Source organism: Bombus vancouverensis, chromosome 9 (assembly GCF_051014615.1).
Source record: "Bombus vancouverensis nearcticus chromosome 9, iyBomVanc1_principal, whole genome shotgun sequence".
Classification (NCBI taxonomy): Eukaryota; Metazoa; Arthropoda; class Insecta; order Hymenoptera; family Apidae; genus Bombus; species Bombus vancouverensis.
Window position 1 is genome coordinate 7,483,290 of NC_134919.1, and position 21,276 is coordinate 7,504,565.

Here is a 21,276-nt window from a genome sequence, read left to right on the forward strand (position 1 = left end):
GTTAAAATCTGACTAATATGAAATATTAAAATATACATAATAATGAACAAAATTACAATTATAAAAATTTATATCCATTACACTCTAGATACAATATTATAAAAAATATAAATTTATTGTATATATTCTATATTTTTTCTAAGATAGAAATAAATGTCGACTGTCTATATATGGACTATAATAATATAATTTATTAAGAAAAATTGATATATACATTTTGTTACATATATATCTATACATGTAGCATTCTATATACATATATGGTACTACATTCATAAAATTATTTTAGTTCAAAAGTATAATGCACTCCTTTTCCTGGATATTGTTTTGCTGTCTGAAAGGGCATATTCATATATTAATCATTAAGCATAAAATTACAATATCTTATTTTTGAATGAAGATATAATCTTACTCTAGGTTGACTGCATTTAATTGAAAAGTAATCGATCATAAAGTAAATTAGTACGAAGCCAACATAAATAGCAGCACCCTTCAGGTCACTGATGGGTTGGCGAACACCATAGCTACACCGATCTCCTTGCAGCAAATCGAAACGCTTAGGTAACTACAAATGAAATAGCAGGATTAATTTATTATTATTATTTATTATCATTTATTATTTAGCATCAAATTACAATTATAGTTTAATACTATCAAATACCTACAGTTTCTCCATAATTTATTCTTGGTCCAGGATGATCCCAAGGATAATAAGGATCTTTAGCTTCTGCGCTTATCAGCGGTATGTTTGGATAATCTACAAGACTATCTTTATCTGGAGCATAAGCTTTATATTCATCAATATGCATATTATACTTTTCTGCAGCAGCAATCCATTCCTCTTCCGTTTTTGGATAGGGGCCTGGTAAATATTTCTTTTCATAAGGGTCTGTAATACATAAAAAAAATATAATTAATGAAATTTTTACATCCCAAACAATCGTCTTGTATAAGTTCCTATATAAGATTTTAACCTATCAAAAATACGAAAAGAACCTTTAATTACTCTACACAAATATAAATGTTTTGCTTACGTAATCTTTCCAATACAGCCCTGTGGTCACTCAATTTAATAAGCTTTTCATACTTTCTAATAAAGCTAATAAGTGGTGTATTTTTCAGTACTTTTGACAAATTTCTACCCTGTAGTAGCGCAGCCATTTTCAATGACTCGTATGCGTGGACATAGGATGATGCATGGAAGACCAATATTATATACTAATATCAGCTGATATGTATTGAATACATGTATGGAAGCGTACATTTTTATTTAATATTTATTATTATAGATATATCTATATTTTTTTTAAATCTGCATTTATTCTAATAAAATATGAAATCAAGGGCGTTTTAAAGTACACTAGTTTGAATTTCCCTAAACATAAAAATCTAATTGTTAATGTTTCACAGAATATAAAAGCAATGTGATTATTGAGAGACTTTTTAAGATAATTATGAAAAGATAACATATTGATGTCCTGCAGTCTATCGTTTCATTTTATTCAACGTTTTTAAATACAGTACTGCCTTGCTAACTAGCCGCGTATCAATACCACATCTATTTAATATGGGAGACCCTATAACGGAAAGCAATAAGTAAATAAATTTGATAGTCCACATAAAAACAATTAAATGCTGCCTCGAAATTAGCACAATAAAAAAAGTATATGTAACGCTGAAATTTCAATCTATGAAAGCACCTCCAAAAAATGAGGAGGGAATTAGCGATGGTTAAGAAAGCTGAAGCTGTCAATTAAAATTTTTGATTTCAACAAATTATGTTAAATTTATTAAAAGAAGAGAAATAATTCAACTCGTGGCAAATATACAAATACATTTGTCAATTATATAGCAAATATAAGTTTATAGTAATTTTAAAAATTTAAAATACATAGAGGTAGAAAGTACTTTTGAATAGACCGTCACGATTTCCAATGTACTAATGGATATAAATTATGATATGGATCGACATTATGCGGACAGGTGAGGTATAATAACCACAAGAAAATGGCCGATAGTATGTGTTCATTGGTTGTATCGATTGTGGTTAAAGTTAGTGCAAAGTGTAATTAATTTAGTCATTGTAAAGGGTTGAACATATAATTGAAGTGAAATTTGTTTTTATAACAAAGCATATTTCGTAATGGTATGTACAAATACGAATATTCTCAATGTACATAAAGGTTTTATAGTAAGATAGAATTTCCAAGTTTAATTAAAAGATGAGTTGTATATTTTTATGATAATTATATTTTTATATTTGGATTTACTATGATATCAGCACAAACAAAATATGTATTACTAATACTTTGTTATATTTATATTAATGTAAACCTACAACTAAGAGAAGAAATTTTAATTGACTATATTCTATATTAGGTTAGGTGATAAGGATATATATACACATATATTAGATATATAAAGAAATTATGGAAAATTTTTACATGTATTAAACTAGTCCTTGAAACTTCATTAAAAATATCATAGACTAAGAATTAAGTCTAAGTACGCATGAAAAAATGTGTAGTATTGTAAATACTCATGTTTCAGTAAAGGTTTCCATATTTTGCATTTTCAAAGAAAATTATTCTAATTTTTATTAAAATTTTCAAACTCTCTTGTGTCAATCTTTTTCGATGAATGTTTTGTAAAATTTGTATAATACATATTGTACTTAAAAATGTGCAGAACACATGAAGTAAGCAAAATGTACATTGTTAATAATACACAAAGAAAACATTCTACAATTGAAAAATGATATAAATTTTTATTTAGGTCATATTTTATTATGAATTGCTTTATACAAATATGCAGTTGCATAAATATCTGCAGCCTATTTATTACGTATTTCAATTCTGAGATATAAATCACTTTTTCTCTGAATATTTTTGTTCCTTATATATTATTTTATACACCCAATTCTTACATTATAGTCTATATATTGAAGGTCAGATATAACTAATAGGAACTACTCTTGTTATAATTATGATGAAAAGTACTTATTAGTTTCTTTATTTTGCTCTTTGATCAGCTTCGTGAATAAGTTTGACCAATTTATCGGCAATCTTCTCATTGCATGCTCCAATTGCACGTGGTTGCATGATGTTAATCTTTTCACCTGTAACATGTATTGTTATTTTTATACTATATATGTCTTAAATGTAAGTCAATACTAAATTTTATGTGTAGAATGAAATTTTAGAAAACTTTATATAACAAGTTTTTAATTGTCAATTGTCGGTCATTCTAATTTTTTAAATATACTTATAGTATATTTGTTTACATATATCATATTACATATCATATTACATATTACAATTATGAAAAAGTACTGAGAAAAGGTATGTGTATAAACAGTTATTTACCTGTTTCACGATCAACAACGACACCACCTGCTTCGGAAATAATTAACGATGCCGCAGCAATATCCCACGTGGAAATACCTGGCCCCTCGATATAATAAGCCTCGACAGTTCCCATTGCGACATAACACAGTGTCAATGCCGCCACACCAAGTGTGCGAATGCTATAAAAAGAAATACCTAAATTTAGATAAAAAGTGACTGCATATGTAGAAATGCAAATACAGCAATAGGAACTAGCAATTTACTATTGTTTGACAAACTTCGGTATAAGACATCGTAACTTGACTAGAACATGCATAAGCATGTAATGTACGTAAAATAAAAGTAAAATTGAAGTAGTCTGATTTTCTACCTGAATTCGGATTAATGAAATGAATAATTTATATAAGGAATAATTTATATGTAAAATTTTTTCTAACAAAGACTTTATGTAAGTCGACTATGTCTTTATGATAGAGTTTTGAAAAGTACACTCCTGGTATCCAGGGTTCATTCGGCATGAAAATAACAAATATAAAGATATGAAATACACAGATACAATTTATTAAGTAATTTCGAATTAAAAAAAAAATGATAGGATATTTGAGTACCTTACCCTTGAGCTTCTAGAGCGATTGTTCTTATTCTTTCGATAGTCTTTTCCCTCATGTGATGCACTTTTATGAAACCACTTTCCATGCAAACCAAAGCTTTCGACAAATCTGTCAACACATCGAACATTTGTAATATCGAAGAATAAGGATTTAAAAACACATACAGAATAATATTTATTTTTTCTATACGGAATTCACCGTTTTATTCGGTCGAAAAATGATTCCTTTTGATATGTAAAGACACATTAAAGCAGCAAATCTTTTGCGACAATTTATTAACAATATGTCTATTAACTTAGACTTCGTAAATCAAAATTGTAATTTACCTTGAACATTAGAGACCTTTATAGGTTTGTTGTTTAAAAATGCGCCGCGACCCTTCCTCGCTGTGAATAGTTGTTCAAGAACAGGGTTGTAAACGATGCCAATCACCATTTCTTTATTAATCGCCAAACCGATTACGACACAAGTGAGAGGGAGACCATGAATAAAGTTGGTAGTACCATCGATTGGATCAATGATCCACGTCGGATCATCCGTCAACTCTGGAAGATCTTTTCCAGTCGATTCTTCACCGATAAATCTGTCACCAAATTTTTCATACATTTTTCTCCCCCAAAAATTTTTATAAAGTTTATAAGTGAATTTTAAATAAATTTATTTACCTGTGGCCTGGAAACTTCGATTTTAGTTGACCAATGACCACCTCCTCTATCTTTCGATCGTATTCTGTTACCAAGTCCCAATTATCTTGCTTCTCATCAACATTTTTTGCACCATTGATAGCTGCCTTGAGTATCTTTAATAGAAAATTGTAAAAATTAATAATTTGAAATATTGTTGAACCTTTTTTTTTAGAATTTTATTACAGCGAAAAATATCGTAAGCAAAAATTAAATGGTTTCAAGGAAAGCATAATTTCGTACAATACGTAGACATAATATTAATGAGTATATATAATATACTTGTACTAATTTATGTAATTTAATTATGATCGCTAATGACTATTAGTCGATGCCATAATAAATAAATAGATAATAACAATAATAATAATTTCGTAGAATTAGTTTGTGTGAAGTCGCACGAAAAAACATAGTTTCCGATAACTTTATTGATAATACCTCACAATATTTTCTTATTAAAATATTTCCTAGATCAATAATATTTTGTTTTTACGTGTCATCTTTTATTATAAGCTTAACATTAACTGATATAAACATTTTACGTATTTCTAATAACCGATAATTTCTAGAGATATTTAAGTTCAAATTATTTATTTCACTAACTTAAAATTTTTCTTTTCTCTTGCAAAAGTTTCGCTAATCATTGAAAAAACACTTCTGATTAGGACATTTGAAAAGATCTATACAACAAGAAATGAATGTGCGTCACTTCGATTCATCGTATTTCCCCAACTCTATAAATAATGAATTCTACTTTTCCTATTGCTTATTTTTCCATGTATCAAGTAGTTAAGATCGTATTTCCGGCATACCGTATATTATTACTATCGTTTTTAATAACGATTAATTTTAGCATTTCAAATAGTTAGAAAACAATAATTTTTGATGTAACATAAGTGCAAAGATATAATTCGTTAAAATTTTTATATCAATTAGCTTGGAAACGAAATGTTTGATGAAGTAATCGTCTAATAGTCTAATTGATGCAGTTAATGTAATATACGCCCACGAATCTCGTTACCATTAAACCATTCATATTACGTAAAAGTTTGATAGGAATCGATAATCACAACATCTTTTAATTCCTTAAATGATGCCTATTCATCATGTTTGAATTAAACATTAGCGTATTATTTGAATGTTTCATACTTCTTTACACTTTGTTTTATTTTATTCAAATAATAAAACTAATCTATTCTTGTTCAATTCTTGTTCAATTCTTAATCAATTTCTTTCGACCTCGATAACTTTTTATGTGAAGTATTTTAACGATTAGTAATTTAACAAGAATGACTTTTTCCATAATTAGAGAAACAATATTGGGGCTATGCAAAAAACTCTTAAATTTTCTAATTCTTTAAATTTCTGATAAATGAAGAAACAAATAAACTACTGAAATTTATTCCTAAATTAATATTACTTTTATATTTATCAATTCTAATCGCGTCATAGATAATCCACAAGAATTTGAATTAAAGTATTTCATTTTAAGTGAGAAATACCGTCAATGTCATTTATTAGAATTTTAGAATATAGAATGCAAATAAAAATCAGTAACATAATCTAAAACTAATTCAACTTATTGTAGTGACCATCCACAACTCAGCGACGCCAAACGAAAATTAAAATTCAACCAATGATCCGTGTCTTATCATCGCATGCCACCCAGTAGTAGAAAGGTGAATGCCTATACACCCTTTATTTCTTACGGACATTATACATATATGTATGCGTGCTTACTTGTGCGGCATCATGAGTCAACTTGATTGCGAACTCGTAGTACACATCTTCCGCGTAGCGTGCCATCTCTTCAGATTTTCCCAGTGAACAGCGAACACGAGATCCTTGACGTGAAAACGTATCAACAGGTACTGCGTTAGGTGCAACAGCACCGCGTACTTTTTATTCGTACCGACTTAGAACGTGTCATAAAAAAAACCGATTCAAGGATGACTCGATCTGTCGTTTAGTTCTTCCCCGTGTTGCAACTGTATGATTTCGGAGTTATGTTTTTCCACATTTTGGACGTAAATAGACATTCCTTCAAATTGTGTTACGAGATAGTAACGTTTACACTGCGATTTTGTGCTTTAATCATGTGATTAATTTAGTAAATAACTGTCTGCATAAAAATTCGTTACGGCTCCAACTTAGAGTGGCTTTTACGATTCATTCGAGATAAAATCTCAAAATAGGATTTTAATGACAATATTCAGAGACTGACTTTTACTGTTAATAATCTTTCCATTTTCCTTCTTTATCTTTCTTAATACATCATAATTGCCTACATTATTTAAATATCGTGTTTGTAATTTCAATGACCAGCTTTCTTCAAACATGTACCGATTAATTATTTGGCGATGTATATAGTATTCGCGTAGTATTTGCAAATTCGTTGGAAACATACGTATAAGAAATAAATATAGAATTTTCTAAAGAAAATAATTTAATTTTACAATATTTCCTGAATATTATTACGTAATAATTCGAGCGGATTTTTAAATTTTCCGTGTAAGAAGTGATTCACTTTATTCTGTAATTTCTGTGCATTATTGCAATGATTTGCACCGGGTCTCATTACTTATGGAAATATCGTATTCCCAGATACCGTTTCGTACACTGAGATTATTGTGGGAGAGCAAAGATTATTATCAAATGTAGTTAGCGATTTGCCAGATGGTTTTACTGCAACAACACAACGAACGCATAAAAGTATATTGTAAAAGACTGTGCCAAGGTAAATTACCGAGACTCGATCACCCTTTCACACTATGCTGATCAAATTTACTAAACGTGTATGTAAAGTACGCTCCTCGAATTTTTACGTCCCGAACTTGTTTTTGTGTCAAGAAATAAAAAAAAAACTTTTAATACTTTAAAAAATCTTCAATATAATTTCACTAATTTAGTAATCCTTGCACATTGTCAAACTTAACAAATTTTTTAACAGAGAAATGATACATGGGATATAATAAAATTAAATATATTATCGTTTAATTGTTTCATAGCTTATTACACACTATCTTGATTTAAATGTGAAGTTTCAGCCATTGATAATGTTCGATTTTTAATACGAATGTAACATCTGTTATGTGCGAATGTACGCTCAATACCTGGAAGTATGTCACCTGTTACATCCTTGAGATTTTCAGATCATTTTATTGTTTAATATCCTATTTTTTCTTTTCAACTAGTATTTTTTACCAGATACAATCTATTTCTTTTCTAAATTATATATAAAGCATAACCATATCTTTAGACGATTTCCAATGAAAACACGATCCTTCATTGTTGTTCGTTGCACAAGATTCACACATTTTTATTCAGTTTTTGCTTGTGATATTTATTCGACCATGAATTTTTCCAGCCATAATTTGAAATGTCTATGAATCACTATACTTCCTTGACCAACCTTCGGCTACTCTTTTCCGTATCTGTAGCTATCTGGCAAGTAATGTTCCATTCCAAACAGGATACGTATGCAGAGACTTCACTTGGTCTACAATTGTTCCGTATCTTTTCACAGATCTTATTAACACATTAACATATTAACATATTTCCAATTATAGTTTAATAATTATTTAATTTTCTGATATCTATATCTCATGGAATTTTTATTTGACGAGAATGGAACTTTGAGTGAACATTTGGAAAATAAAAAGAGTAAATGTTTAATGTGTATCTTTTGGTTAGTAATTTCATAAACATATATCAAATTTCCATAATATTTTTATTAGATAATATTTGAACATTTTGCTCACCAACATTACTTTTGTAGTTTGAATAAATCATTTGTATGGTACTTACTCATAGGTCGATCAAATTCTTAACAATCATTATCTAGGTTCTCTTATGAATCATTCGAATTTTTTAGATTACATTCCTTTATTTTATTTTTTATGATCAATTAAAGTATACTCGGTTGTTTAGAATTTTCACAGCTCTTGTTTGCGACTCTTGTAAGCTCCATGAATCATGTTATTTACCTTTGTCTCTCAATACTCCCTATTAACCAAATTAATATTATTTAATTAAGATAATATAGATAAATAATATCATAAATGTCTTATTCGTAGAATCTTACAAATAAATCTTGACATTCTTCTTTTAAGCAGTGCATTGCTTTCACGTTATTTTACTTTTGAAAATTATCCTGTTCTTTCAATTAGAAGAAGAGGTATCAATGGTTAAATAAAATTATTAAGAATATAATAATACTTTTATTCAGTACATAATAATTAGAATATATAATAATCGAGCTGATTCTCCATTTAGAATTTGATCACGTCCTAGTCAATCTCTTCCTCATTATTTTCAGATCAGTATCAGTGATCAGTTGCTTTATTTCCATTGCTAGTGTTTCATTTGCTGCAGCAATTGTTTTTGGTTTCATCACATTATATTCCTCGTCTGCAAGAAGTTTAGTTCTGTTATTTATGCAATCGAATTTCAAATTATTCAATGATAAAGATAAAAAGATATTTAAATATTTGCATATTCGCCGATTCATATCAAATTATGTATATTAAACTAAATATAATAAATATGATCAGTGTATATTACTTTTAGAAATATTAAATATTTAATATTAATTTAGAAATATAAAATATAAAATTAAGGATTAAAATATTAAAATATCAAAGCGTAGAGTGTTCCTCGGAATATTGTAACATTTGGATCCGAAACGCAGTTACTGTAATCCAAGAAATGAATACAAAGAAAATATTAAAGTATCGTAGTATAACATGAAGCAGTCGTTCTTTTAAATTTAAAAAAAAAAAGGTTCTTCCTTTCTCTTACCCATTTTATTAACGCACCTTTAGTGTCAATTACCGTGCCACCTGCTTCACAAATAATCAGCACTCCCGCTGCTACGTCCCAAGGTTGAAGATGATCCATTTGAAAGCAGTCTATCGCGCCTTTTGCTACGTATGCTAGAGCCATCGCAGCTGATCCCAAAAATCTAATTCTAGACATCCAGTTACGTAAAATAATTTTACCATTACTTCTATTCCTCTTTATTTCATTCTTTATCAGTCACTCTTCAATTCTCTTTCAATTTTCTAATTATACTTCTTAATTCAAATGAACACTCACCCTTGTGAAGCATTAAGAAGAGCTTCGAATCTTCCCCATCTGATATCTCGGTTTTTTGAAGGAATGCGAAGCGAGAATAACTCGAGCTCTATCAAAGACTTTCTTAGTTCTGTAAAAGATAACCGGCATAAAAGTTAGATTAATCGTTACAATTCTCGAACGAAATTATTCTTTCTATCTTTATACTCCACGAATAATGACTATCGCCACTTAAGTTGATAATGAAGCTATTTCTCATACAAACTGGAAATTTTTCTATTATTAAAAAATTGAAAACTATCTTGAATTGTTTTTATAGATCTTTTATAGATATGGAAACGACTTCTTTTTCAAGCGTTTAAAGTACCATTACCAGTATTGCGTGAAGTTTTAATAGGTTTGTCGTTTAGAAATGCGCCGTGTCCTTTAATCGCGGTATACAGTTCTGAAGTGATTGGATTATAAATAATTCCTACTACGATTTTCTTGCAAACTGCTAGGGCGACGGAAATACAGGTGTTCGGATTTGCATTTATATAATTTATAGTTCCATCTATGGGATCTATGAGCCACGTAGGTTTGTCTGTTAACACTGGCGCATTTTTAACGCTAGCCGTAGTCTCTTCTCCAATGAATCTGTTTCAAAAAATATTTCTATCGTAAAAAAAAATATTTTTAAATAAATATTAATATTTTGTTTCAGCAATCCGGTTATATGCGACCATATTTAATTCGCGTGATTCTAATTAAATTAATATCTGTTTAATTGATTAGCGTTGGTTACTCACTCATGATCTGGAAATTTTTCTTTCAGACTTTTGATCAATATATCTTCAATTTTTTTATCATAATCTGTAACAAGGTCCCATTCATGAGCTTTACTTTCTACAATTTTCTCTCCTTCAAAACCGCATTTAAATACCTAAAGAAAAAGCGGAATACAGATAAAAATTATCTGATAGGTGTTGGCTCAATGATAAGTAAAGACAAATCATTCCTTTAACTATAATAGCTACTTAATTTTTTTGTACTCAAGTTGGTCGATGTTATGTTGGATAATTGATTTAATAATTCTTCGAGAAATTTATTTTATTGCTCTTTAAAATATTGATTGGTTAAATTTTGCAAATTCTTAAAGCATCAATTTTAATCATTTTTATTCGAATGTTTCGTCAAAAAGATATGAAACTTGAGAGGAATTCCGAATTTTTGAACGAACGCAAATCTTGTACATATTCCTTTTTAACTCTTTCAAAATAAATTAACATTGGATATGTAGTTACATTTACTAAGTGCATGAATTAATTCGACCTCTTTTTGAACAGAATTGAAGTTTCATTTATGAATTATGTAACGTGAATTCGAACAAAGTATTTCCATTGTTTAACTAATTATGAAATTGTGTAAATGCAGAGAGAATTTTTCAAAATTTCCTCAGGGTGGGAAAATGACGAATATAAACGAGTAATTTCTAAAAATGCGATAAAAATCGGTATTGTTAGAAAAGGTATAACTCAGTTGTCTCTTAAAATTATCTTAAAACGTATTATCTCATTAGTAAGTTTTTGAAAATTTCTCTTTTCAATGAGAAATAATATATCCAATGTTAGTAATAATATCTACCGCTGCGCTAATATCGATAGAATTTCACCAGAAAAGGAGAATAATTATCACTCACTTCGCCTGCTTTCAAGATTAACTCTTTGGCAAACTCAAAGTAATTCCTGATGTCCAGCTCGCTCGACATGATCGCCGATCCTGATGCTTTCGACAGAACGACTGATCGATTGAACGCGCGAACCGCGTGTCGGGATCCTCTTATCTTTAACATCAGAGATACAGAATCGTGTAAACGGCATAAGTACTTGAATCTAAACATTCGAAGAGAATTCGCTATCTGAGATACCACATTGTAGTTTTGATTCAACTTGAAAAGTATTGATTTGAAGTTTGTAATGCGATCAGTTAAATCTGTTTTCGAAGCTGAGTTCGTTTAATTACAGTATAAATGTCTGTAATCGAAAGTTAAAAATGTTTCCTCACATTCATATGGCATAACTTTTTTTTTTTAGGATATTCGTTTTTGTTTCTATATGATTAATTTTGCTTTGAGATATAATAACAATATAGTTACAAGTGATAACATATCGCTTATAAACAGTCTACTGCTAATTTTAAAAATCATCGACTATTGCGATTAACATCAATAACATACAGGCTGTTAACTGTTTAGTGTTGCAATCTGACATTTCGCGTGAAATATTTTTGATATTTTATAACTGTAACGCTGGATTGACATATTAAAATCGTAGGTGAATAAATATAATAATTTAATGTATAAAATAATTTTTCGTCAAATTGTATCACTAGATATCAGACCCCAGCTTTAATCTCGATGTTCTTGCATTCTTGAATTACAAGTTCAAGTAATACAGAAAATAATTACTTTCTTTAAAATCAGACTGGTATTGATCAAATTGGTCCCACTGGATCTGGAGGTTCACCTGGTGTCATACAAGAAAATATGAATTCTTTGCAAAAGGCTATTGAGACCATGGAAGAGAAAGGACTTCAAGAAGATCCACGTTATTCTCAGTTACTTGCTTTAAGGGCTCGTCAAAGCAACATGGGAGAGAAACAAGTTTTCACTACACAACAATTACAACAATTGCGGTATGTTATATGAAATATATTAATTAATCGATTATATATGTCGGAGTCAGGTTGGCACTTTGGGGCGTTCTATGAACCTTTACTTACTTTACCGTCGCGGATGTGGTTAGTGTTTATCAGTGCGAATGTGGGCACTACAAGAGGCTATGAGTAACGGCAATATGATGTCCGAGATGATGGTGATAACGAATCCAAGTTCGATAACGAATCCACGGTCCACGGGATGACCAGTATCAGCGTGACTTACTCGGCAATTCGCTCAACGACTCACTAACTAAAAACTCCCTGAATCCAGATGAACCTACCCTTATATACTCCTGTCCCCGCTTCTCAGGTCAATCCTTGTTTTTAAGGAGAGTCATAAAATCATTCCGTACCTCTGTCAGGTACGCGGCCCTTCCGTGACCGTGGCTACGTCTGGTGACCCGTTATGTCACCTTAAACCTGAACCCATCGTCGTAACGCCAGGTTGGAACATTAAGAGTTGTTTTCCTTATTTTTATGGCTTAAACATTAAAATCTTGACTATGGTAATGGAAGGTTTTTCCCAGCATTCCCGACGGAAAGTCCCGCTGTCCTTCCCTCTCCGACATATACGTATAATTAATTGTATCAATTATTTATTAAGATTAAGTCTTTATACATAATTATTTACAGGATACAAATAATGGCATACCGATCATTAGCAAGAAATCAACCATTATCGCAGCAACTTGCACTTGCCGTTCAAGGTAAATTAGATAGAAATAATATTATTAGTTTTACGTTCTAGCTAACTATTCTAGTATTTGCATTGTTTTGTTTTGTATTATTTTATGTATGAAAGTAATACATTTTTCTGCATGTCCGGGACGCGTACAGTCTTAACTTCAGTTAGATCAGTCGATGCACCCACTTAATGGTTTAATTTATAACTTCATTATATTCTTTCCAACAAGAGTAGATATTCATATCGTGAAAATAGAAAGATAGAGTAGGATAATCTATAATGAGAGTTTGATGTAGAATTAATGTAAATAGGTGGAGCATCTCCCTCTTTAGGTGTGGGACAACGTACCCCTGTGGATCCATCTCAAGGACCTGTTTCTACAGCTCCACAAATCTCTGGTTCGAACTTAATTGGTCCAGCAATTTTTCCAAAAGCAAGTTGTCAGACACCACAACTTCCTCCTCAACCATATGTTAAAGCTAACAAAGTGACAACTGTTGCAAAACCAGTTGGTTTAGACCCGTTACTGATTTTACAAGAACGTGAAAACAGTGTTGCAACGCGCATAGCGTTACGAATGGAACAATTGAACAGTTTGCCAACTAACATGCCAGAAGATCTTCGTATCCAAGTTCAAATAGAACTACGGATGCTTAGAGTATTAAATTTTCAAAGACAATTACGATCAGAGATTTTAGCGTGCACTCGAAAGGATACTACTTTAGAAAGTGCAGTGAATGTAAAGGCTTATAAACGTACGAAAAGACAAGGTCTTCGAGAAGCTAGAGCTACCGAAAAACTCGAAAAACAACAAAAATTGGAAGCTGAACGTAAACGCAGACAGAAACATCAGGTAATTAAATTTCTAACTTTTCAAAATGCTATTAAATAGAAAATAATATATAATCTTTATTGTTATTTTACCAGGAATTTATTAATTCTGTACTTCAACATGGTAAAGATTTCAAGGAATTTTATCGAAATAATGTGGCCAAATTGGCCAGACTTAACAAAGCTGTTCTCAATTATCATGCAAATGCTGAAAGAGAGCAGAAGAAAGAACAAGAGCGTATCGAGAAAGAACGTATGAGACGTCTAATGGCAGAAGACGAAGAAGGTTACAGAAAACTGATTGATCAAAAGAAAGACAAACGATTAGCATTTCTGTTATCACAGACAGATGAATATATCGGTAATCTTACTGAGATGGTAAAGCAACATAAGATAGAACAAAAGAAAAAGCAGGTGGAAGCACGGAAGCTTAAGAAGGTACACATATTCTTTACTGCTTTCATTAATCTTTATTAATCAGTTTAATAAATACTGTGTTATCACTTATATAGAAAAAGAAGAAGCAACAAGATGGTGAAGAAGCTGATGATGGAGATGAAGATACTCGTGTTGGAGTGATTGAAATAGCTACTGGCTGCACATTGACTGGCGAAGAAGCTCCACTAATGAGTCAACTTTCAACATTTTTAGAATCCCATCCAGGTTGGGAACCAATTGAATCAGAAAGTGAAGAAGATGGAGATGATGAAGAAGAAGGAAACGAAGGTGAAGAAAAAGGTGAAAAGTCTACTGGCGATTTAGACGAAGAAAAAGTTAAAAAAACGATACAGAAAGCCAAAGTAGAAGATGATGAATACAAAACCGAAGAACAAACATATTATAGTATTGCACACACCGTTCATGAGATAGTAACAGAGCAAGCATCTATCATGGTCAATGGAAAATTGAAAGAATATCAAATAAAGGTTTGATATTAATATGTTTTCAAGCATTCAAAACTGTTTTTACAACATATATCCTAAACTTTCCATCAATTTTAGGGCTTGGAATGGCTAGTTTCATTATTTAACAATAATCTGAACGGTATACTTGCGGATGAAATGGGTCTCGGTAAAACTATTCAAACAATAGCTTTAGTGACTTATCTTATGGAGAAAAAAAAAGTGAATGGCCCATTCCTTATAATTGTTCCTTTATCGTACGTATTACTTTTGTTAAATATCCTAAAATATAAGAAATATAAAAAATAAAAGAAAATTATATTTTTAGTATGTTATTCTAACATTTAATACTTTCTTTTAGAACGTTATCAAATTGGGTGCTTGAATTTGAGAAATGGGCCCCCAGCGTCGTAGTTGTATCATATAAAGGTTCACCAGCTAACAGAAGAGCTATTCAGTCTCAAATGAGAGCTACTAAATTCAACGTTTTACTTACTACATACGAATACGTTATTAAAGACAAAGCGGTCTTAGCAAAATTGCAGTGGAAGTACATGATTATAGATGAAGGACATCGAATGAAAAACCACCATTGTAAGCTAACTCAAGTGCTAAATACTCATTATCTGGCTCCTCATCGACTCTTACTGACAGGAACGCCATTGCAAAATAAATTGCCTGAATTATGGGCATTATTAAATTTCTTACTTCCTTCAATCTTCAAATCTTGCAGTACTTTTGAACAATGGTTCAATGCTCCATTTGCAACCACTGGCGAAAAAGTCGAACTAAATGAAGAAGAAACTATTCTTATTATACGTCGATTACATAAAGTATTACGTCCTTTCTTATTGAGACGTTTAAAAAAAGAAGTTGAGTCACAGTTACCCGACAAAGTAGAATATATTATAAAGTGTGAAATGTCTGGACTGCAAAAGGTTCTCTATAAACACATGCAAAGCAAAGGAGTATTGTTAACTGATGGCTCAGAAAAAGGAAAACAGGGTAAAGGAGGTGCTAAAGCTCTGATGAATACTATTGTGCAGTTAAGAAAATTATGCAATCATCCATTCATGTTTCAAGCTATTGAAGAAAAATACTGCGAGCATGTAGGTACACAAGGATCTGGTATCGTTACTGGTCCCGATTTGTACCGTGCATCTGGAAAATTTGAATTGTTAGATCGTATTCTTCCGAAATTGAAAGTAACAAATCACAGGGTACTATTATTCTGCCAAATGACACAGTTAATGACAATTATGGAAGATTATTTAAATTGGAGAGGATTTAAATATTTACGATTAGATGGTGCTACAAAAGCTGAGGATAGAGGAGGTTTACTAAAAAAATTCAATGATCCTGGTTCTGAATACTTCTTATTTTTGTTATCAACTCGTGCCGGTGGTCTTGGATTAAATTTGCAAGCTGCGGATACCGTTATTATTTTTGATTCTGATTGGAATCCACACCAGGATTTACAAGCACAGGATAGAGCACATAGAATTGGTCAAAAAAATGAAGTACGTGTAATCAGATTGATGACGGTTAATTCGGTTGAAGAAAGAATATTAGCTGCAGCTAAATATAAGTTAAATATGGATGAAAAGATTATACAAGCAGGAATGTTCGATCAGAAGTCCACTGGTTCTGAACGACAACAATTTTTACAAAGCATTTTGCATCAAGATGATGCTGAAGATGAAGAAGAAAATGAAGTACCAGACGATGAAACGGTTAATCAGATGATCGCACGAACAGAAGGTGAATTTGAAATATTCCAAAAATTAGATTTAGAACGAAGAAGGGAAGAAGCAAAGCTAGGTCTAAATAGAAAATCTCGATTATTAGAAGAAGCTGAGTTGCCCGATTGGTTAGTAAAAGATGATGATGAAGTTGAAAAGTGGGCGTCTGAAGAAGAAGAAGATAAATTCCTTGGGCGTGGCTCGAGACAACGAAAAGAAGTTGATTATACTGACAGTTTGACTGAAAGAGAATGGCTAAAAGCAATCGACGAAGATGTTGCTGAATATGAGGAAGAGGAGGAAGACGATAAAAAAAAGAAGAATACGCGGAGGCGAAAGAAAAAGGGCGAGGAAGACAACGAGCTTATGCAAAAGAAACGAAAAAGGATTTTAATTGATCCAAAAATAAAACGAACTTTGAAGAAGTTGCTTATGGCAGTCATTAATTACGCTGATAGCACAGGTAGAATTCTCAGCGAACCGTTTATGAAATTACCATCTAAAAGAGAATTACCGGATTATTATGAAATTATTAAAAAGCCATTAACTATCAATAAATTACTTCAAAAGATTGAAGACGGAAAGGTAAATATATATTATTTCTTATATATTCTCTATTTTGTAATTATTGTAATTATATCTATTCAATTCTATATTCTATATTCAATATCTTCATCAATTCTATATTCAATTATAAAGTTTATTCTATACTTATTATTACAGTACACTGACTTTGACGAGCTTGAAAAAGATTTTATGCAGCTTTGCAAAAACGCACAAATTTATAATGAGGAAGCTTCTCTCATATACGAAGATTCCATTGTTCTACAATCTGTTTTCATGGATGCACGTCAACGAATTGAAGAGGAAAGCAATATTTCTGACATAAATGATAAAGGTACTTCTTATTATCGCACTTTAATAACAAAAAATGAAACAATAAGACTAAAATGATTGTATGTGCATGCAATTTTTATAAGATCAAGGTGAAGAAGGATCAGATGCAGATTCTAGTGTTAGAAGAAAAATTAAATTGAAAGAAAAGAAGATTGAAGGTAGAGGAAGTCGGAGAAGAAAAGTCATTAAAAGATATATATCAGACGATGATGACAATTGAAGATTATACATGTACAGTAAAATTTAGTGTTAAGTATTAATACCAATGTACCTCTCGAACTTGATTATTTTTTTATATTGAAACATAAATTGCTATCTTTAATACTTACAGGATTATCCACTTAATTCGGACCCTACGTTCGCGAGAACATATGAGAATGGCAATGTATGAGCTGTTGTTAGAAGTATAATTAGGCGAGAACACAGCGCCTTCAAACACAATTTTAAACAAAACATTGTAATTACATTTTAGGTAAGCATAATCCAAGATATGAGTTATTAAAAGTGAAAAATTAAGTTATATGTGGCAACAGAATCAGGTGCGTTTGCTTGCTTCGAAGCTTCAGGAGCACGCAGGGACATGAAATAGTCGGGCGAAAACGCGAGGCTCGCTTTCTCACCGATCGTTTTCTCCTTATTGTGACCTCAAATTTATAGTCCATCGGCGATTATCAAACTGGTCTGTGTCCTCGCCTAATTATACTTCTAACAACAGCTCATAGATGGCGAACGACATTTGATTGCAATAATGGATAACTCTGAATATATATATATATAGTAATATATATATATATCTTATATATATAAAAACTGAGTTGTGGGTAGATTGTAATATTTCATTGTGTTCTATGAATGGAAGAGTTATGTATGTTGTGGTAAAACATTTAATTTTGTATTACGTTATGTAAGTGTAAATAAAGATATTGAAAAACTAGAAAAAAAAGAAAAAATGGTTCATACACGTAATTCGTAAAGTGTTCATACCGTTTGACTTCTACGAAGTTCATCCTATCAAACCCCTTACGATGAGTGAATGTAATTAAAATAAACAAAATTTCGAAACTGTATATTAAAAAATGTATTGTTCTATACATTATTCAATTCTGCCAAAGTCGCAAAACTTTATCTTTTCCACCAGATGCAACACGCGACCCGTCTGGAGACCAATCCACTGCATAAATTTCATCTGCATGACCAGGTAAATCTTGGCAAAGTTTTTTTGTTTTTAAACTCCATACTAGGATAAAAATGTAAAACAATTTTAATAACAAATTTAGGTCCAAATTAACATATTAGATATAATTTTCTTACGTTTTAAGGTAGAATCTGCGCTACTGCTGACAAGTAAACGGGAATCTGCACTCCATGAGATTGAGTATACAGCTTGCACATGACCTCTTAATGAAGTTATATACTTCCCTGTATTTGATTCCCATAATTTTATAGACTTATCAAATGAAGCAGATGCAATTATGCGACCATCTGGCGAGAATTTCACATCATTAATTAACTGTTGGTGTCCTGTCATTCTTGCTAAAATGAATAATAAAAAAATAAATATTTTTACTTTATGATACTCATTGTACTTATGTAATAATGAATAATACCAATAAATTTCTTTTCCTTTTCTGGTCTCCATAGAAATAATGTAAAATCATCAGAACCAGAAACAAGTAGTTCTTCCCCTACAGATTCGTAACGCTTCTTTGCATATTCTAGGCGATCTTCATTTGTTTCTTTATCTTTTCCAAGATGAAAAGAACCAGTTCTAAGTACATAATCCACATTCAATGCTAAAGTGTTCACCCAATGTGCATGACCTTCTAAAGTCCTACACAAGATTCCCTAAATATATTCAATCAATTTTAATGAAACATTTAATAATTTTACAATGTTCAAAGTATTTTTACAAAACTTACATCTTTAGCTCGCCATACTTTGATAGTCCTATCTTGTGAACCAGAATAAATAAGGCCACTACCACCCCACTTAACACATGTCACACTTTTTGTGTGACCAGATAAAGTACGAATAGTTTGTGAGCGTACTGTGTCCCATATCCTCAGGTCACAATCTTTTGAACCACTAACTAAATACTGGCATTCAGGATTTTTATGATATGGTTCCCAACATAAAGAGGTGATCCACATTTTGTGTCCTAACATTGCTTTTCCTACAAATTTATAAGAGTAAAATGTAAATCATATTACTAATTTATGTTCATTAAAAGTAAACTTCTAATACTACTTGCCTATCTGTGTCCCTGTTTTTGGATTCCATAATAAAATTGTACCATTTTTACATGCAGATGCAAGCTTAGTTCCACATGGAGACCATGATATACATAATACCCAATGTTTATGACCTTCACATGTATATTGTGGAGTTTGCGTATATATATCCCAAAATCTTACTGTTGTATCTCCAGAACCACTAGCTAAATATGTTCCAGCTGGTGAGAAAGCGACTGATATTACAGCCTCTTTATGACCTGAATATAATAAATGCCTTTACTTTATATAATATAAAGTTCTATCATTTTATATAATAAAATATATACCTTCCAATGACCCAGTACACCGTGTAACTGCTCTAACTTTAAAAATTGCTTGTGGCTGATATATAATATCAATTACATCCTCACTAATGCTAAAATTTTCTTTGATACTGTTTTCTAAACTATCTGTGATCTCAATGTTATTTACATAAAAAGCAAAAGGTATTGATTCTTCAGTTTGTAGAAGTGCATTACAAATTTCTTGTAATTTATCAACAGTAATATTTATGGGTAAATCTAGTAAACCTCCCGGTAATATGTCACCCTTATCTGATTTCAAACGTGATAAAATCCGTTTAACATTTTTTATTTCTGCTGAAAAATTTTCATTGTGTTGCTTGGTCTTATCTTCTTCTTCAAGTTTTCTTTTACTCATGTTGAATAAATTATGAGATATCTTTCAGGACAAGCAATCTAAAAATTTGTATAAAACACATGCTTATGTCTTTTTTAAAAATATTTATTGCAAATGATAAATTAAATAACTTACATAAATTGTCACATTTAATTTTCATTACATAAATCAAAAATATTTTAATCACCTTATATACTAGTAAGAAATATGTTTCAAGACAACAAGAATATCAAAAATTTCTTTCAAAATAACTAATTATTTATGTGTAAAAATAATTGTTCACGTGGTTAAAATAACTCAAACTAAACCTATAAACTGTGATTTAATACATATAACTACTATAACCTATTCATGTTTGTAAGAGTTGATTAATCAAATTTTTAAAAATGTTGATTCAATTCCTGGATTTGGTGAAAAAGTAATTAATTCTGTAAGATATCATTGAACTCTTTTCTCAAATATGTTTTTCGAAATATAATATTGAATTGCTGACCACGTTTAGGGAACAAATCTGACCACTGCTCAATTATGGGAGAATTATCACCAGAAATTCTGTTACGAAAGAACTTATACAAAAAATAGGTGAGAATAGTAAGGGCCAGATAGCAAGATAGAATTTCGGTCAATTAATAAGGCTATAGTTAAATTGTTATAATTATCATTTATATATTCATGTCATTTTATACATATTTATATAATTTTTCAGTTTTTATTAATAGTATTAAGGATTTTCCTTTCTTTTATAGAAAAATACGATTCATAATATAATATAAAATAATATATAATATAATATAAAAATGTTTATGATATAAAAATCAAATAAAAATATTAATAACTAAATCAAATTCGTTATTAAAAGCGAAATTAATAATTTAAAAAAATATATATAATAA

At 30.6% G+C, this 21,276-nt stretch overlaps 5 protein-coding genes across 10 annotated transcripts; 1 reads left to right on the forward strand and 4 right to left on the reverse strand.

Moving 5' to 3' along the window:
• Positions 1-169: 169 nt before the first annotated feature.
• On the reverse strand, positions 170-1,216 carry ND-ASHI (NADH:ubiquinone oxidoreductase subunit ASHI). The gene is made up of 4 exons (XM_033345594.2): positions 1,035-1,216; positions 666-889; positions 413-565; positions 170-334 (listed from the first exon to the last, which is right to left on the reverse strand). Exons 1-4 carry the CDS (start codon positions 1,159-1,161, stop codon positions 281-283), a joined length of 558 nt encoding a protein of 185 aa, XP_033201485.1. The 5' UTR covers positions 1,162-1,216; the 3' UTR covers positions 170-280.
• Positions 1,217-1,985: 769 nt separating this feature from the next.
• LOC117163369 (ATP-dependent helicase brm) lies at positions 1,986-18,437 on the forward strand. Of its 4 annotated transcripts, none has more exons than XM_076621881.1 (12): positions 1,991-2,146; positions 6,230-6,320; positions 12,179-12,390; positions 13,048-13,121; positions 13,411-13,952; positions 14,027-14,368; positions 14,443-14,856; positions 14,932-15,089; positions 15,194-17,159; positions 17,298-17,472; positions 17,555-17,719; positions 17,803-18,437. In XM_076621881.1, the coding sequence occupies exons 2-11, from the start codon at positions 6,300-6,302 to the stop codon at positions 17,689-17,691; spliced, it is 4,041 nt and encodes a 1,346-aa protein (XP_076477996.1). In that variant the 5' UTR covers positions 1,991-2,146; positions 6,230-6,299; the 3' UTR covers positions 17,692-17,719; positions 17,803-18,437. The 4 variants fall into 4 exon arrangements, with proteins under 4 accessions (XP_076477998.1, XP_076477996.1, XP_076477997.1 ...); XM_076621882.1 differs by having other exon boundaries at positions 17,555-17,702; XM_076621879.1 differs by having other exon boundaries at positions 17,555-18,437.
• On the reverse strand, positions 2,748-6,541 carry LOC117163372 (uncharacterized). The gene is made up of 6 exons (XM_033345593.2): positions 6,382-6,541; positions 4,624-4,757; positions 4,285-4,541; positions 3,961-4,066; positions 3,366-3,526; positions 2,748-3,118 (listed from the first exon to the last, which is right to left on the reverse strand). The coding sequence occupies exons 1-6, from the start codon at positions 6,445-6,447 to the stop codon at positions 3,012-3,014; spliced, it is 831 nt and encodes a 276-aa protein (XP_033201484.2). The 5' UTR covers positions 6,448-6,541; the 3' UTR covers positions 2,748-3,011.
• Positions 8,839-11,563, reverse strand: LOC117163371 (uncharacterized). The gene is made up of 6 exons (XM_033345590.2): positions 11,396-11,563; positions 10,506-10,639; positions 10,091-10,353; positions 9,739-9,847; positions 9,459-9,610; positions 8,839-9,051 (listed from the first exon to the last, which is right to left on the reverse strand). Exons 1-6 carry the CDS (start codon positions 11,546-11,548, stop codon positions 8,924-8,926), a joined length of 939 nt encoding a protein of 312 aa, XP_033201481.2. The 5' UTR covers positions 11,549-11,563; the 3' UTR covers positions 8,839-8,923.
• Positions 18,438-18,525: 88 nt separating the features above from the next.
• Positions 18,526-20,951, reverse strand: Nle (notchless protein homolog 1). 3 transcript variants are annotated; one of them, XM_033345589.2, is made up of 7 exons: positions 20,519-20,951; positions 20,032-20,442; positions 19,723-19,962; positions 19,391-19,644; positions 19,079-19,316; positions 18,783-18,953; positions 18,526-18,708 (listed from the first exon to the last, which is right to left on the reverse strand). In XM_033345589.2, exons 2-7 carry the CDS (start codon positions 20,402-20,404, stop codon positions 18,569-18,571), a joined length of 1,416 nt encoding a protein of 471 aa, XP_033201480.2. In that variant the 5' UTR covers positions 20,405-20,442; positions 20,519-20,951; the 3' UTR covers positions 18,526-18,568. The 3 variants fall into 3 exon arrangements, with proteins under 3 accessions (XP_033201480.2, XP_076477999.1, XP_033201479.2); XM_076621884.1 differs by having other exon boundaries at positions 18,783-19,004; positions 20,571-20,949; XM_033345588.2 differs by having other exon boundaries at positions 18,783-19,004; positions 20,519-20,949.
• Positions 20,952-21,276: the final 325 nt, after the last annotated feature.

What these genes read in the sequence shown, in the direction of transcription:
- ND-ASHI (XM_033345594.2), bottom strand. Translation starts at nt 1,161, where the DNA reads ATGGCTGCGCTACTACAGGGTAGAAATTTGTCAAAAGTACTGAAAAAT. An exon ending in GAATAAATTATGGAGAAACT is followed by an intron (nt 566 to 665) that starts GTAGGTATTTGA and finishes TTTCATTTGTAG; the next exon opens with TTACCTAAGCGTTTCGATTT. An exon ending in TTAAATGCAGTCAACCTAGA is followed by an intron (nt 335 to 412) that starts GTAAGATTATAT and finishes ATGCCCTTTCAG; the next exon opens with ACAGCAAAACAATATCCAGG.
- LOC117163369 (XM_076621879.1), top strand. Translation starts at nt 6,300, where the DNA reads ATGCCACCCAGTAGTAGAAAG. An exon ending in CAACAATTACAACAATTGCG is followed by an intron (nt 12,391 to 13,047) that starts GTATGTTATATG and finishes AATTATTTACAG; the next exon opens with GATACAAATAATGGCATACC. An exon ending in AACGCAGACAGAAACATCAG is followed by an intron (nt 13,953 to 14,026) that starts GTAATTAAATTT and finishes TTATTTTACCAG; the next exon opens with GAATTTATTAATTCTGTACT.
- LOC117163372 (XM_033345593.2), bottom strand. Translation starts at nt 6,447, where the DNA reads ATGGCACGCTACGCGGAAGATGTGTACTACGAGTTCGCAATCAAGTTG. An exon ending in ATCGCTCTAGAAGCTCAAGG is followed by an intron (nt 3,527 to 3,960) that starts GTAAGGTACTCA and finishes TTCTTTTTATAG; the next exon opens with CATTCGCACACTTGGTGTGG. An exon ending in CGTTGTTGATCGTGAAACAG is followed by an intron (nt 3,119 to 3,365) that starts GTAAATAACTGT and finishes TACATGTTACAG; the next exon opens with GTGAAAAGATTAACATCATG.
- LOC117163371 (XM_033345590.2), bottom strand. Translation starts at nt 11,548, where the DNA reads ATGTTAAAGATAAGAGGATCCCGACACGCGGTTCGCGCGTTCAATCGA. An exon ending in GAAAAATTTCCAGATCATGA is followed by an intron (nt 10,354 to 10,505) that starts GTGAGTAACCAA and finishes TTTTTGAAACAG; the next exon opens with ATTCATTGGAGAAGAGACTA. An exon ending in CACGGTAATTGACACTAAAG is followed by an intron (nt 9,052 to 9,458) that starts GTGCGTTAATAA and finishes AACTTCTTGCAG; the next exon opens with ACGAGGAATATAATGTGATG.
- Nle (XM_076621884.1), bottom strand. Translation starts at nt 20,404, where the DNA reads ATGAGTAAAAGAAAACTTGAAGAAGAAGATAAGACCAAGCAACACAAT. An exon ending in AAGTATGGCGAGCTAAAGAT is followed by an intron (nt 19,317 to 19,390) that starts GTAAGTTTTGTA and finishes GAATATATTTAG; the next exon opens with GGAATCTTGTGTAGGACTTT. An exon ending in CGCAGATTCTACCTTAAAAC is followed by an intron (nt 18,709 to 18,782) that starts GTAAGAAAATTA and finishes TTTTTATCCTAG; the next exon opens with TATGGAGTTTAAAAACAAAA.